The sequence below is a fragment of the Numenius arquata genome, chromosome 9 (assembly GCF_964106895.1).
Source record: "Numenius arquata chromosome 9, bNumArq3.hap1.1, whole genome shotgun sequence".
Lineage (NCBI taxonomy): Eukaryota > Metazoa > Chordata > Aves > Charadriiformes > Scolopacidae > Numenius > Numenius arquata.
Window position 1 is genome coordinate 61457892 of NC_133584.1, and position 15705 is coordinate 61473596.

Consider the following 15705-nt stretch of genomic DNA (forward strand, 5'->3'; position numbering starts at 1 on the left):
GGAAAAACAAGCAGCAGAAGACCAATATTCTCTAAACGCTCATGTTTATTCTGAAACTTTATTAAAAAACTTCACTTGAACCATGCTTTAACATACACTTTCAACCGTGAGCTCCGGAAGGTTTGGTACCCCTTCGAATGTCTTGTCTCGAGCAGCGGTTGAGCACGTGAGTCACCAACCCTCGCTACGGGAGGGAAATGCTGAGCTCTATCACTTCCAGACCTTTATTTCGCTAAAATGTCCCAGGTTTACTGCCCATGGAAAGTATTCCCGGAGCAATACGGGGTAGAAAACTGAAGGGTAACAGTGAGAGCGAGCGATGAGAGGATGAGAGAGACATCTGGCTGAGGGGCTCGGGGGAGTTCAGGGAGCAAAGAGGTTTGCTGCAGAAGGTTGTGAAAGTGTATCGAAACTATCTGTTGTTTTTAGAGGCCAAAAAGATGGTGTGTTTAATTTCTTTTACAGCTGCACACAGTATATACGTATGACTTGTTGTATGTGAATTCTAGAAAAAAAACAACCCTCCTTTTTTTTTTTCTTAACCCATAAACTAAACTTCATCTTTTGTTTCCTTCACCACAGAGTAAAATTGTGTTATCATCCTTCAAACCCCCACCCCACTATTTGGTACCTCCTCTTATGGTCATTTCAAGGTGCAAGGACTTCTTCCTTTTAAGGGGCAGGGGGACAAACTCTGGCCTCCGGGTTTCATTTGGCAGTTCCCAGGATGTCTCTAGCCCAGTTTCCGTGATTTATATTCCATCCTCTGTTTCTTGACATTTATTGCTGTGATTATCACATCGCCCGATGTGACTTTGATGTGCTGTATCTCGGCATTTGTTGCATTGCCTTCTCTTGAGCCTCTTGCAAGGCGTAGCTGGCTGTGAATTTTGTCTGCGTTTGCTCAGCGCTGAACAGGGCTGGAGCCGAGATGCTCGATGGGCCTCTTCTTCCTCGCAGCAGAGGAGGAGGTGAACCTCCCCATTGCTCTGTCTGTTTCCAGACGTTTCCTGCCGGTCTCATCAAAAAAAAAAAAAAAAAAAGATTTTTTTTTTTAAAAGAATTTTGAGGGGAGCAATTTCATGGAGACAAATCTTATGGGAAAACTAAAAAAAAGGAGGGGAGGTTGATCTAATTAAAATACGAGGTGACCTGCAGTGTCCCTCCCACCCCTCTGTGACAGGTTGCTCTAATAGAAAACCAGCAGCGACTTCTTGCCTTCTCCCTCTTCCTTCATCCTCTTGTCCCTGTAAACCTGTACTTCCAGAAGAGCACACTGTAAATACAGTAAGGAAACCGGCAGTAAACATGTTTGAGAGTTACAGGTCAGGACAGAATTGCGCAGAGCTTCGGCAAGGGTAGGATGTTTAAACCTCGTGTTTGGGCAGCCGCGAGATGGTGGGAAGAGCTGGAGATAATCCATAGTCAGGTCTCTTTTTTTCTGCTTGAAAATACCTGGGGGAAATTACTAGATCCCCAGACTAATACCATCCTCATGGATTAGTGCTGATTCCCGTGGTACCCGACAGCTCTGTGCCCTCGCTGGGGTTGCTCCAGGGCGCGCACATCCCAGTCTCACCCTCTTCACTGGGACCAGTGGCACGAGCACCCCTTCCCCTGACACCATCCATCCATCTGCCGTCGGTGCCCACGTTTGATCCTGCGTTACGCATAGATTTCACATTCAGATAACTTGACAGGATAACTTTTAATGTTTGTGGCGTTAAAATTATGTTTCTGATTCTGATCAGCCTCTTGCACAGCAGCCTCCCAAGCTGCCCGCTGAACTGGGCTACCATCGACAACTTGTGCCAGTTCTTGCCCTCTAACTTAATGCAATTTTATTTTTTTCCTCAGAAACGTTTATTCTGTTGCAAGTGGTATTTTTTCCCCAGAGCCAGGGAGCAGTTCCTCTGCTTACAAGTGCTGAGTAGAAATGGTTGGAGCTGATGTAGAGAGGGATGTGGTGACCCTCAGCAGTGGGGAGATCGGGTCTGGGTTATGTCTCTACAGCCAAAGGAGTTAAGGGCGGCTTGATGTTGGGGACCTGACCGTGGGAAAGGAAAAATAGCAACTTGGAAGGATGGGACCAGCGGAAGGAATGAGTTTGGGATTACTGGGACATGGGTAGGAAGAGAAGTGTTGAGGAAGGCACAGCCCTGACCACGGATGTGCCCCCTGAGGAAAACACAAGCCAGAAGCTTTTCTAGTGTGAAGTCGGGACGGGGCATGGGCAGGAGTTCATTGTGGCTGTGGGGCTGGAGTGAATAACTCCCATTAAACTGTCATTTTCCATCTTTAAAGAGCAGAAGATGGAAGATGCGAAGCTTGTGCTGACAACAGGCTACTGCTGTGGATTCTGTGACTATATTAACATGAGGCTACTTTGGAAGCGTTGTGTATGTTTTGATATCTGCATATATTTGCCTTAAGTTTTGTTGAAATGAATGCTTGTAGGAGGTTACAGGAACGCCTGTCTCCTTTCAATGAAAGACTTTCCCAGAACATAGGCAAAACCATCTCCCTGTGGCGATCTTGGAGCTGCGGTCTGAGGCACTAGCTTCCCAGACAAAGCCCTGGAGCAGTGTCCTGGTGCTGCACAATGCCTGAAAGGGCTTAAGTTTCAGACGTTGATGTGGGCCCTTAAGGCAACAGGCACAAATGGAAATACAGGAAATTCTGTTTAAACATAAGAAATTCTTTTATTGTGAAGGGTGGTCAAACCCCACATCGGGTTGCCCAGGTTGCGGGGTCTCCATCCCTGGAGATATTCAGGACCTGATGGGACAAGGTCCCAAGCAGCAGCTGGGGATGACCCGGCTTTGAGCAGCTCCAGGAGCCGCTTCCAGCCTCAGCCCTTCAGGATTTTGTGATTCTTGCTCTGATTGCAATGAAAATCCCGTAAAACCAGTCCCTGAAGTTCTCCTCCTCCACCACCAGGCTGTGAACAACGTTTATCTGATAAACACGGGCTCGGCCCGTGAAGATCCATCCTTTGAGTTTGTGTTTTGCTTCCACTACCTTGAACTCCTTTCCGTGCAGTCTGTAGCAGTCAGCTTGTTCCGCACTCAGCTGGTCATCTCCCCCCAAGTTATTTTTCTCTGGATTGCACTTGTCAGAGCCTAGAGCTTTTGTTCCCTCCCCTCCCAACCAGATGTTTGTCTCCTCCGCAGCTTGGAAATATTCTCATTAATTACTCTGGCAATCGCTGCTGAGTTACTTCAGAGGCACTTGAATACCTTGGTTGACACCTTTAAAAAAACCAAACCAAAACAAACAAACAAACAAACAAAAAAAACCCCAAAACAATAATCCTGCAATTTCCTTGGTTGTCTTTTCAGCTCTGATATAAGCAAAAGGCAATTAAGCTCTGAACCGAGCTTGTTTTATTGGCGAAATAACATTTGCAGGTAAAAAAATAACACATTTTCTTTCTCAAGGCATCAGATAAACTCCATGGATTGGGAGCATCGATCTAAACACATCGGGCAGCACCTTGTTTCCGAGAGCCATCGTCCCCATTTGCATGCCGTTGTGAGCATCAGAACTGTCTGCTTTTGTGCCGCCTTCTAATCCCTTTAGTTCTGCTTTTGTAGAAATAGGATCCTTTGTAAATGCGAGTGGAAGAAGTCTTCAGGCTACGGGTTTTTTTACCTCTCCTATAACAAAGGGAAAATATAGAGGAAAAAAAAAATATATCTGGCTTTTAAGCGTGCCATGGCTGTTATCGTAAGCTTATATTAATGTTTGTAGAAATACTTTGCCAGCTCATCACTCTCCAGGGCAAGGATTGTATCTTACCAGAAATACAGCTATTTCAAAAACCCAAAGGTGTGTGATACGGAGAATGCAGCTGCTGTTTAGGAGTTCCCAGTTTAAAAATGCCCCATGGCATTATTTACCCGGGTCGGGTCGTCGGGTGTTACAACTCCAGCTTTGCCCGCCTTCTGCCACGAATAAATCTTTAACTTTCCCAGAAGATCAAAATAGCTTCAATAATTTCTGAAAGGGGTTGAGAATTTCTGCCTTTCCTAAAATCATGGAATGGTTTGTGTTGGAAGGGACCTCATTCAGGATGCTGTAGCGCTTTTGCCCCCTTTCCCTCAGTGGGAATCTCTCCTGGATGCGGAGGAGAGGGGAGATGTGTGTGCAGAGGAGGCGGAGGTGCAGGGGGGCCAGAGCTGCCACCAGTTACTGCCTTTCCCTGCAGCGGCTTTGGGAACCTGTGGCTTCATCCATCTCCCTTTCCAAAGGCAAACTTGAATGTATGCAAACATTCTTGAAAGATTTGACTCCCTGCTGCTTTAAAATCCTCTATCAAAAAGTTTCGACGCCTCCTTGGACTCGAAGCTGGGGTGAGATCACGGTTTAAATATTCTCAGGGTGAAAAAGTTGGGATTTTTTCTAATATTCCAGCATGAGTTTTTTTCTTATTGCAGTTTAAACCCTTAAGTACCTGCTTTTTGGCCCCTGGCTCTGGAGAATGTATTGCTATTTTTCTAAGTACCTCTTGCACGTTTGCTGAAACCTTCTCCTGCCCGAGACGTCTGCTCGGTGTTCAGACAACTCCATGGCTTTCTCCCGTACGGAGCGTTAACCTGCCTCTGCCGGGAAAAGCGATGCCCCAAATTGGACATTTTTGATGATCATTCAGTGTGAGAAATATTGACCAGGGAGTGACCTGGAATAAAGCCCTTTGCTTATTAGATCTTTCCACTTTGACAATTAGCTGCCCTCTGGTCTTTTCCCAGTGGGACTCCCATCCAGGTTCCAGTCCTCTCATCTCCTGTGTGTCTCCCCCTGTCACGAGGCTCTCACGGGAGACTGATGTTGTAAGGAGCGCTGCAGTTAAATGAAAAATTGATGACATTTGATGCCTGTTTCCTATTTTCAAGGTCAGTTACTCTGTCACGGAAAGACATCAGGTTGATTTGGCAAATCTTTTCCACGGCTCATTTCTCTGTTGTTCTTCAGATGCTTATGGTACTTTGCTGTAGTATTTGTTCCCGTATGTATTCTACAAGTTAAAACAACATGAGAAGTCAGTAGTTACGTATGTATAATTACACACCCTTTTAAGGATCGTAATTACGATTCTTGTAATGTCCCTTTTAAGTCCCTTGCTACTTTTCCCTTGTTCTGTTCTTCTGACTTCAAATATTTGAGTTACTCTTTTAACCCTCATTAATAATTTGTCCTGGTTTTTGCTTCTGTAGGCTTCCTTTGGAATTTTAAGTTGTTGAGGAACTCCTAATTTCAGCCACATTGGTCTTTTACTACAGTCTGCTCTTTCCTCTGCGCCGAGAGAGTTCATGCTGGTTTCTGTAGCATCATTTCTTTAAGGAGCTGACAGTTCTTCAAACTCAGTTTTCCTGGTGAATTGTTTCTTCCTGTCACTTACCTCCTCGTTCCCGTGAGTTTGCCGAAACGTGCTGCACTGGAGGCACGTTCTCTCTCCTCCGCTGCCTAAAACTCACAACATGGCTCTGTTGGCACGTTGACTTCAGGTCACTTGTCATCTTTTCCAACCAGTTCTTTTCTACTGTTTGGTACAAATCTAGAAGTCTTTCTTTTCGTTGCTTTCTCTACTTTTTGTATTTAAAAAAACAAGTCACCAGTTCCTCTGCAGTCCGTTCCCACTGGGCGTTTGTGTATGGAGATCGCTTGCCACCATCAAGTCCTTGCTTCATGCAGCATTGATTTGTGCTGTCATAAAGCGTCATCCGCCTGATCATCCGGGCTTAATTACCCACGGCGTTCCCCACCGGGTCAATGCTCAAGTTGACTTTGCTTTAGCTGTTCCTCATGTGTTTTTAATGGTTCTGGCGTGTGCGTCCGCTCTGGGGGCATCGGGCACTTCTGTTTCTTGGGGCAAACCTTCCCGCAGAAGCCGTGTCTCTGCAGGAGTTTCATTGCCCTCTGCAGAATTGCACAAGTCTCATTGGAACAGCTGACTCGTAGTTTTTGTCATAGACCAAAACTTCAGGCTCTTTCTAATTATTTCTCTCCCATCTTTCAGTCGTTTATAACGGACATGTCTCAGGGTTTCAGCCGACTGGGCAGTGACCTGCTGGTTATAGTTATTTACACCAGCCTGTAATTACTGTCACTCCGACCCACAGCAATGCTAAACCCTTTGCTCCTGTAATTCCCCTTCATCCCTCCATTCCGTTTCCCGTGCCTCGCCTCCGAGATGCGTTTCACACAGCGAGAGATCTCCTTTCCCTCATTCTCACCTTCCTCTTTTGTTTGTTCCGAAGACTTATCTCTTCGATGGAGCAAGTCTGTGGCTGTTTGTTCATGGGGAGAGGAACAGGGAAGAAGCATTTCTCTATTGATTTTCTCGCCAGCTCCTGCACATCACACCACATTTAGTTGTCCAGTTCTCGCGGTGTTAAGATGCAGAAGTGTGTTGGGGATGTCTCCAGCGTAAGCTGTAGGGTACAAGAGGCAGCTCACGGTCAGGGAAGAGGGAGGGAAGGTCCTCGGTGAGAGGAGATGCAGAGCAGGAGCCCATCGTGGGGCTCTGGGCTTGTCTCTTCTCAGCTGAGCCCAGGGCAATGATCTCCTCGGGCAGGAGTTAGCCGGGGTGAATAAAGCCTTTCTGCACCCCCTGCCCACTCACCCGTTGTTGGACTTTCATGGAGACCTTGGGGTCTCAGTGGATCGGAGGAGGGAGAAATCAGAAGAAGAAATACTGAACTTGTCAGATGGAACTGCTGTGTTACCATCAACTTAAATTTATGGTTGATCTTACTGAAATTGCCTGCTCTGCACTCAAAATCCACGACTTGTCCAGGATAACAAGTTGGTTTAGAGGTTACAAACCTGGGGCGGGGGTTGGAAGCTCCAATGAAACTTGACAGTCGAGGTTTTCCTAAAGTTTGCTCATTACTTTTTTTTCTTGTTTGTTTTTTCCCCTCTTTTCCCATCTCCGGCAAGTCTTCCATCCCGTGGAGTGCTCGTATTGCCGCTGTGAGAGCATGATGGGGTTCCGGTACCGATGCCAGCAGTGCCACAACTACCAGCTCTGCCAAAACTGCTTTTGGCGCGGCCACGCCAACGGGCCCCACAGCAACCAGCACCAGATGAAGGAGCATTCCTCCTGGGTAACTGCCCCTCTCTGTCCCGCTGAAACACCGCCTCGCTGCTCATTTGCTCTGAAAGTTAACGGTTTTTATAGTAGAACGGCACAGCAGGGCTTTTAAAGGTTTCTGAACAGCAAAAGCGTATAAATAGGTAAATTGTACTGGTTTTATGCCAAGTCGTGTTAATTTATTGATGGTTGTCACTGTGCTCAGTGCTGTTTAAAGCACACGAGGCAGCTAGGTCCTTCAGCCTTAACACGTGTGTTTTCTTCCCCTCTCCACATCAATTCTACTTTTCCTATATTTTTCCTCTCTTTGAGCTTAAAAAGACCTAAAGGTCGCGATAGCTCACCTCCCCAGAAAGGTAAACCAGCTGGCGTGAATGCGGTGCCTACAAAGGGATTTCATCCAAGCGGCATCCTTAAAGACAGTATTTCTTTAAGAGAAAGATTTAGTATGGTCATTGTCCTGACAACTGTAAATATATGCACTAAAAACTCTTACATACAAAGCCTTAAAGAAATTATGAGAAATATCACTCAGATGACTGTGTGATAATCACATCTCAAGAAATAATAGATAATTTTAGATATAAAACCCCTATTTTATAGCAAAAGATTAAGCCAAAAATTTTGCTTATTCAAAGAGAAGTTCAAATGATGATTGGATTATAATTAGTAATTATCTTCTTGAAGAAGAGTCATTATAGTATTACTGTTTAATTTGGAAAATTGGGGCTTAATACCAGTCGGTAGCTGGAAGGCAAAGAGAGGAAAATTCGGTCTTAAATATTGTCCTTTTTTAACCATGTGGGTAATAAACTTCTGGAATGTTTAATCCGAACTACCGGTGGATTATTATCCCCTTAAGTATACACAAAGCCAGCCTGCATCTTTCAGTACAAAGCCGTAGATCTGTTATAGAACAGTAGCGCTGTTTCCCCCCGAGGTCCCCGAGCCGTGGGTCGGGTCAGACCCTGCCCCTCTGCTGTGGGTCTGTCACCCCGGCTCGGTTCGGGGTTCGCTCTCAGCCGTTTGGTTCTTACTGGGCTGGGCAGAGCACGTTGGTTTTAAGGTGTAACGTGAATTGGAGGAGCAGGAAATGGAAAGGGAAACAGGAAAGTGGGAATCTATGGCTCTTCCGGTAACCACAACAGCGCGGTTATCGCGTGGTCTGAGCCGTGGGAATGTGGGAGCAATCCCTGGCTTTGGCAGGGCCCAAACAGTGCTCTCCCAAGGGAAGGTTTAGGAGGGAGGAACCACGAGGAACCGTGAGGAACCAGGTCTGCTAGACAGCCTGGGTGCAGCCACCGCGCTGCGCAGAGCAAGAATGCGGATTATCTGGCCCCAGGACCCAGGCAGTGGCTCTAGAACCATTTCCTTCCGTGCCCTTCAGTGGAAGGAGAAGAGGGAATTGGACGTACAGAAGGAACACTCAACAGTGGACAGATCTGGAAGCAGAAGATTACTGGAAACAGTACCGGGAAACAAGAGTTTTTACAGAATGAATTGAAAGAATGGCTGAAAGAAAATAGCTAGAAAAGAAGAAAATAGTTGGGAACCTTGAAACAGGTTAGATTTTAATATCTCATCTAATAAAAACATCGAGGCATAAAAAGCAATTGGTCCAGAAGCCTGCAGGAGGTGAGACGGCAGGAACACGTGTACAAGGTGTGCTTGTGCGAGGGGCTGTGCTTGTGCGAGGGGCTGTGCTTGTGCGAGGGGCTGTGCTTGTGCGAGGCTGGTGTGGCACGAGCTCGGGGCTGTGCCTGGGCTGGAGCCAAGGCAATAAGGGCATGAAGAGCCAAGGGGATATTTACATTTCCCTTGCTCAGCACAGGCAGAATCCACATCACAGAAAGGTGACGTTCAGAGGCGAAAGGTCGTCCCAAGGTGAGACAGAGACAAAAGGTGGAAATGAAGGACCAAAATGGAGAAGTTTGAAGGATTTCAGTAAACAATAAGGCAATCACAAGACGCATTTATGTTCCTGTAGTTTGAAGTAGTATTTCTGGCTCTAGCTCTAGAAACACATATCTGAGCCTTTCTAACCATTTGCCGGGTTTTTGTAAGCTACAAAGTGTTTTAAATGAACAAGAAATTCAGGGATACGTGAAGTACTACAGACTGGGATGTCTCCTGTGAACTGGGCATGGAAGAGGGATCTTTTAAGAGAGGTCTCTCACATATTTTTGCATCTATTTTAACTTTTGCAAGTCTTGTGTGCTAGTTTTATGAAAATTAAAAATGAATCTTTCTTAATTTTTAAAAAATAGACCATAGTTTTGGATGTGGACTGTGTTGCTAGTTCAATGGCAGACAATCAGTTGGGGAGGTCAGGGCATCTGAAGGGTCTTTGTCACGTCAGCCTTCAGTGGGACGCTTCTGCCATCACCTGCTGGATGACGAGTACAGCTGGTAAAGGGGGAAAAGCCGGACCTCTAAAAGACGAAGAACATCCAACAAAGGGAATTAATTTAAAGGTGTCTATTCTGGATCAATTATGTTCTCAAAACAACGCAGTTGAGTGCAGAGAATTGCAAAGTTCTGAGGTGGCACCTCCAGAGCTCCATGGAGGATCCGTGGCTGGGGGATGCTTCGCTTCTGAGCTGAACACCCCTCAGCGATGCCGGACCCTTGGGGAAACGCTGTAGATCGGGGTTCCGACAGGACGACGTGACCGCAAAGTGCGCATCGTAAGGCTTTGGTCCTGCTCAGCTCTGGAATAGCCTGACCTACCCACGTGTGTACTCAACGCTACTGGCTTCATTCCCCCGACCACACCTGCAGAGATCGGCTCCTTCTCCCATACAATAGAAAAAGACATTTGTTTTTCCTGGGTTTTCAGTCCGGCCAGGCCTAGTTCAGTGGTGTAGGGTGTGTTTGCAGAGTTTTGGAGCCCTGAGACCCAGAATAAGCATTAATAGCAAGTATTTTCATAGGGTTCTTTCTCCTAAGTTCTGAAGTGCCTTTGATATTTTTTTGATACTATAAATCACGTAGTATAGTGATTTATATGTATAAATATACATATTACTACGGTGATTTTATAGAGATACATACACACACACATAAGTTCAGGTAGAAACCTTTTCTTGAAAGCGGTTTTGCTGCAAGAACGCGCTGCTTGTTGGGGCCTGTTTGGGGACGGGGGGGGAAACTTCAAACACTTTCCAAATTCTTCCTTCTGTCCTATTTCAATTTTGGTTTTATTAAATAGCCTTAAACAACGATTCATCTCGTTATGCACACGCAGCAGAACTGAAAATCCGATTGTTCATCTGGAAAGCCCGGGGATTAGTCCGTGTTGGTTCCGTTTGTTTATTTTTTCAGTCGGCTGAACTTCAGGGGTCCCCGTCATCCCTAAACGTCAGGTGAAATGTCAAAAGAGCCCAGTTACCCACAGGGGTAACCTGGGGAATGAGTTTTGGTGGCCTGTTATCAACCGCGCTTGGGTTAGAACGTTCTTCCTCCTGTAACTAATGGAATGTTTGTTATTTATAACCACCCAAGGTGGTGGCTTTGGAGGAGGTACCACCAAACCCAGCACACGTGTAGCTGTTTCTATAGCGATCCCATCTCCGGCTTCCGCTGGGAAGTCATTATGCTGGGGACTAATCGAATCCAAAACACCAGACAGGCCCTTTTATCTTCCCGGTTAAAGGCTGGCGATACCCTAAGTAGCTGTTAATAAGATTTTTGCTCTCAGAATTACATCTCTTCTATTTCTGGTTCATTTAATTTCCCGTTTAGTCCACCTTGAAGGTATGAGAAATTTTTGAGCGTGTTTGTGTTCAGTCCCCCAGAAATGAGCCGAGGGGGGACGCGGTGTGAAATCACGGGCTCTGTGTCCCTGTCACGTCACCGTCCCTACGTGGGCTCCCCCATCGTCCCCAGGGCTCCTCTTCCTGCAGGAGAAGCTCCTTTCCCAGGGTGGGTTTCCCAGCAGAGGGCATGATGCCCTCGCACACGGGTTCTCCCGTGCCCGGCGTGTGCTGAGCTCCCTTCCGTCACCCTGGTGGCTTCTGCTGAACCCGCCTGGCTGCTCACACCCTTCTGCTGCTGGAGAAGAGGGAAACTTCTCTCTGCACTGAATTCCAGAATTATTTTTTTTTGCTTCTTTACCAATTTTCAGTGTAGAAGGGGGATAACGCTGCCTTACTTGGTGTTTGCATCCTGGGCAGCTTGTGATATTACAAGAAATAGCAGTAAAATGAGGCAGATCATTGAATCATTGAATCAAGGAACGGTTTGGGTGGGAAAGGACCTTAAAGATCATGTGGTGCCACCCCCTGCCCTGGGCAGGGACACCTCCCACCAGACCAGGTTGCTCCAAGCCCCCTCCAACCTGGCCTTGAACCCCTCCAGGGATGGGGCAGCCACAGCTTCTCTGGGCAACCTGGGCCAGGCTCTCACCACCCTCACAGCAAAGAACTTCTTCCCCACATCTCAGCTCCATCTCCCCTCTGTCAGTGTCAAACCCTTCCCCCTCCTCCTAGGGCTCCCCTCCCTCATCAAGATGTTGGAGGGGAGGGGAGAAAGAGAGAGGGAGAGAAATGGATAACTTTAAACCCTCAATTTTTACACCAGTGTTCTTGCCCATCGGGTTTCAATTCAGTTTTTATGACCCACAAATTTCGAAGCCCATTGTAGCGAGTGTTTACGAGACCCTTTTGGTAGAGGTGGATGTGATTTATAGACAATTAGGAAAAGGTAGCAAGCTAACTTTTGGTAATTTGGTAGTTTGTAGTTTCCAACTTTTTAATTCCATGACGGAAGTATTATTTTTTAGCAGATGCAGCCTTTTCTAGAAGGCAGGTGGGCAGAGACGGGACACACAAACCGTTCTGCAAGGAAAAGGATCTGGCAGCACACAATGCAGATGCAGCGTCTTTTCAAACACATGGAACATCTCAGTTGCATTTTACTGATAAATTCTCATTTTTGCACATTGAGCGCAGTATTTCAGTGGTGTCTGTCCATAAGATACTGGTTTTCCCAGCAGAAAGTGGCTGGTCCGTTTGCGTTTGATGCTGGTGCCTCAGCCACGCTGGATCGTGCCCATGTGGCAGCTCCGAGGGTGACGCTTGGCCACGTGTGGGCACAACTCTGTTTTGTCTAGACCTGGTTAAAAACGTGCACACTCAGCGCTTCTCCTCTTTTCTGAGGGAAAAGTATTTTCCCGTCATGGTATTTCCCTGCCCTCTGGGGCCAACGAGCTGAGTCCCCGCTCTCCAGAGGCAGCCAGGGCTCCGGGAAACCTCACTTCAATGGTTGTTTCTAGTGCTTAAAATGACTTTTATTTATAAAATCTATTTATAGACTATTCATAAAATTTATTTATAGACTAGTTGCACACTTATGCAGGCATCGCTATACAAGTTCTACGTTGTTCATGCTTTGTTTATCACTAAGTCGGACAGAAAGAGGATTGTTTATTAAATAAAGATGTAGAATCCAGTCCTTGAGTGATGTACTGATGGTACATTTATTGAAATAACCCAACCCCGGGTGTTTGGTTTCCGTTGGGTTCTGGAAGCTGAGGGCCATAGCCAGAGTGATTCAGTGGTTGATAGGAAATGATATTTTGACCTCAACTTGTGGCCACCCAAGTGGAAGGTCAGATACCTGAAGAGTGCACAGTGCAGAGCGGGGGCTCCTTCAGCCTTTGCTGTCACAAAAGAGAACAAACGCTCCAGCCTCTCGGAAGTATTTATTAGAAGTGCTTATTTAACTTGTTTTTGAGCTTTCTCCGGAGCCTGGAGAGGCCAGATGTGCTTGTTGGTAGGTAGACACCAGTTTGGGTCATGAAGACTGTGTTTGAGTGCTGCCACCGCCGAACTTAAGTAGCCAGGATGAGGAGTGGGGCTCTGGGGGTCACTGTGGTGGTGGCTCCCTCCTGCTCCTGCCCAGCTTCCTCCTGGTTGGGGCGGATGGGGATGGTTATCGACCTGCTCCTGCCCCAACTCCTGTCATTCTCCCCTCCAAATACAGCCCCCGTGTTCCGGAGACCTTGTGAATAAGTTTAAGAAATCCCTTAATTGCATGTGATTGCCCCTTGATCTAATTCCTGATAGAAACACCAGACAATTGGATTATTCCTGGGTCTTACATACTTTTGTTGAACTACTTCATTTTTTAATATTTTATCACCAAAGACCCCACAGAAGTTGTTCGCCTGTGCTAGTTGCTGTACTAATTGCTCAGGTACGGGATTTTGTAAATGGGTATTTCCGAATATTCTGCAACTATGCGTTTTTTCCTCTTCTCTGCTGTCTGACTGCCACGTTACCCTGCTCTTCACCGTAGCCAACTCTTCTTTGTCCTTCTTTCCAAAACCAGAAATCACCTGCGAAGAAGCTGAGCCATGCGATTAGCAAATCACTGGGTTGCGTGCCGAGTAGAGAACCGCCTCGCCCTGTGTTCCCCGAGCAGCCGGAAAAGCCACTCGATCTCGCACACATCGTGTGAGTAGCCGTTTCCTCCTATTTTTACACTCAATCGATGACACAAAGCGAGGTGCTGGTGGCCGCGTTTGGCTCTGGAACAGGCTGGCAGAAAGGATGTTGGTTTGCGTTAGAGTGATAAAGTTGCAACGCTGGAACTGTGTGTTTCTCCAAAAAGTTATTTGAAAGATACCTTTTTGTTAAGAATATCTTGTTAACGAGAAAAGAGATAGGGAGTGTGTTTCTGTGCCGTTAGACTGAGGCCTGACTGTGTGTCCCCCTTGTATCTGTTAACATCTCAATGTACTGCTCGATCTAACCTTTTGCCCGTCACTGTGTTGGATCAGACTCTGTTTTCTCATTTATTGTACATTACGGTTACAGAAACAGAAGGACGTTAAACCCAGGTGCTTGCAGTTAATGTTGCCTGGCGTTAGCAGCAGCGGGGCTCGGCTCGTTGCTGGCGGCGGTGACTTTACGTTCTCATTTGGTGCAGCAGAGGGCTACAGAGATGATGAGGGGCCTGGAGCATCTCCCTTACGAGGAAAGGCTGAGGGACTTGGGTCTGTTTAGTCTGGAGAAGAGAAGGCTGAGGGGGGATCTGATCAACACCTATAAATAGGGTGGGTGTCAGGAGGATGGGGCCAGTCTTTTCTCAGTGGTGCCCAGGGACAGGACAAGGGGGAACGGGCACAAACTGGAACATAAGAAGTTCCATCTAAACATGAGAAGGAACTTCTTCGCTGTGAGGAATGACCTTCCTTGACCTACTGGCCACACTCTTCCCTACGCAGCCCAGGATCCCATTGCCCCTCTTGGCAACAAGGCACATTGCTGGCTCATGGATAGTTTGCTATCCACCAGGACTCCCAGATCCTTCTCCTCAGCAGTGCTTCCCAGAAGATCCATCCCTAACCTATACTGGTGCCTGGGGTTCTTCCTCCCAAGGTGCAGGACCCTACATTTGCCCTTGTTGAACCTCATGAGGTTCTTCTCTGCCCAGCTCTCCAGCCTGTCCAGGTCACGCTGGATGGCGGCACAGCCCTCTGGAGATTCTTGGGTAGAATTCAGGCCATAAAGAGGAATTGCCCAGGGCCACAATGAGTCGTTATTTAGGTGTCAATGATCATGGCTCGATTGCATCTTTTCATGTAAAGGAGGTGCACATCAGCATCTGACAGACGCTTGGGAGCAGACTGTCCCACAAAGCTGAACCCAGCTTCAGCTGGGTAAATAACCCCAGCGAAACCATATTAATAACTGGGATCAGCTTCAGAAGGCTTGGCCGAGTGCTCCGGGGCAAACAGGGCTTGGAAGGGAAGGGAAACCAGCTGTGCTTGTCGAGGGAGGAAAGACAGAAATTGGTAGCAAAGAATGTAAAGTAAGGGTTTAAAACTTACTGGAGAATAGTTTTCGGGCTGTGGTTTGGCAGAGGCTGCTGTGCCCTGTGCCGCGGGGGGGACACCCTCCGGAGAGAGCCCGCGGGGATGCTGAATCACACCCTCCACGTTTTCGGTCCAAACCACATTTTGAAATAATTCCTTAATTTGGGAACTCGCTGCTGGCGGTTGGTGTGTCTCGGAGCCTTGGAAAGTTCCCGGAGCGCAGGGAAAAAAAATCCATGTGATCTCATTTCTTTTTTCGAGGCAGGGAACGGAGTCAAAGGGGGCGATCTCTGACACGTTCTGTTCAGCAGCACGACTGTGATGGGGAATAAGGTAATCGAGCAGTAGATGAGCCGTTTTGTTGGTCAGTAAATAAAAAGGTAACTCGTGCCAATCGAGCCCAGGCTTTCGGCAGCTTGCTGTAGTCAGCCTCAGCTTGTGTCTTTTTTTATGATATTAATTTTGATTAATAGAGTGGTGTTGTTGGCATAACGCATTGATTCTGAGCAGTGAATAATTCAGAAAACAATAATCAATACAGCGCATATACAGCAGATTGGGGGGGAAAAAAATTGCGTAGCTCGTTGTCCTCAATATAATTGCAAAAAGCCGGTTGTGGGAGGGGGGGTGTTTCCAAGGGGAGCCCCTCAGGGACTCGACCCCGCTCTGCCCCGTTAACGGCCGTTTTCAGGACTTTAGCACAGCTTTACAGCCAAATTACGGGAGTAAGGGCAGTGTCACACACGGAGGTTAAGGAACGGCTTGATATTTCTAAAAATGTCTATCC

General features: G+C 47.0%; 1 protein-coding gene across 1 annotated transcript in view; it reads left to right on the forward strand.

Moving 5' to 3' along the window:
• The window catches only part of DTNB (dystrobrevin beta), a 138338-nt gene that overhangs the window by 22959 nt on the left and 99674 nt on the right, over positions 1 to 15705 (forward strand). The window contains exons 7-8 of the mRNA XM_074153671.1: positions 6943 to 7109; positions 13430 to 13554. Of these exons, the coding sequence (XP_074009772.1) occupies positions 6943 to 7109; positions 13430 to 13554 (292 nt within the window). The remainder of the gene's footprint in view (positions 1 to 6942; positions 7110 to 13429; positions 13555 to 15705) is intronic.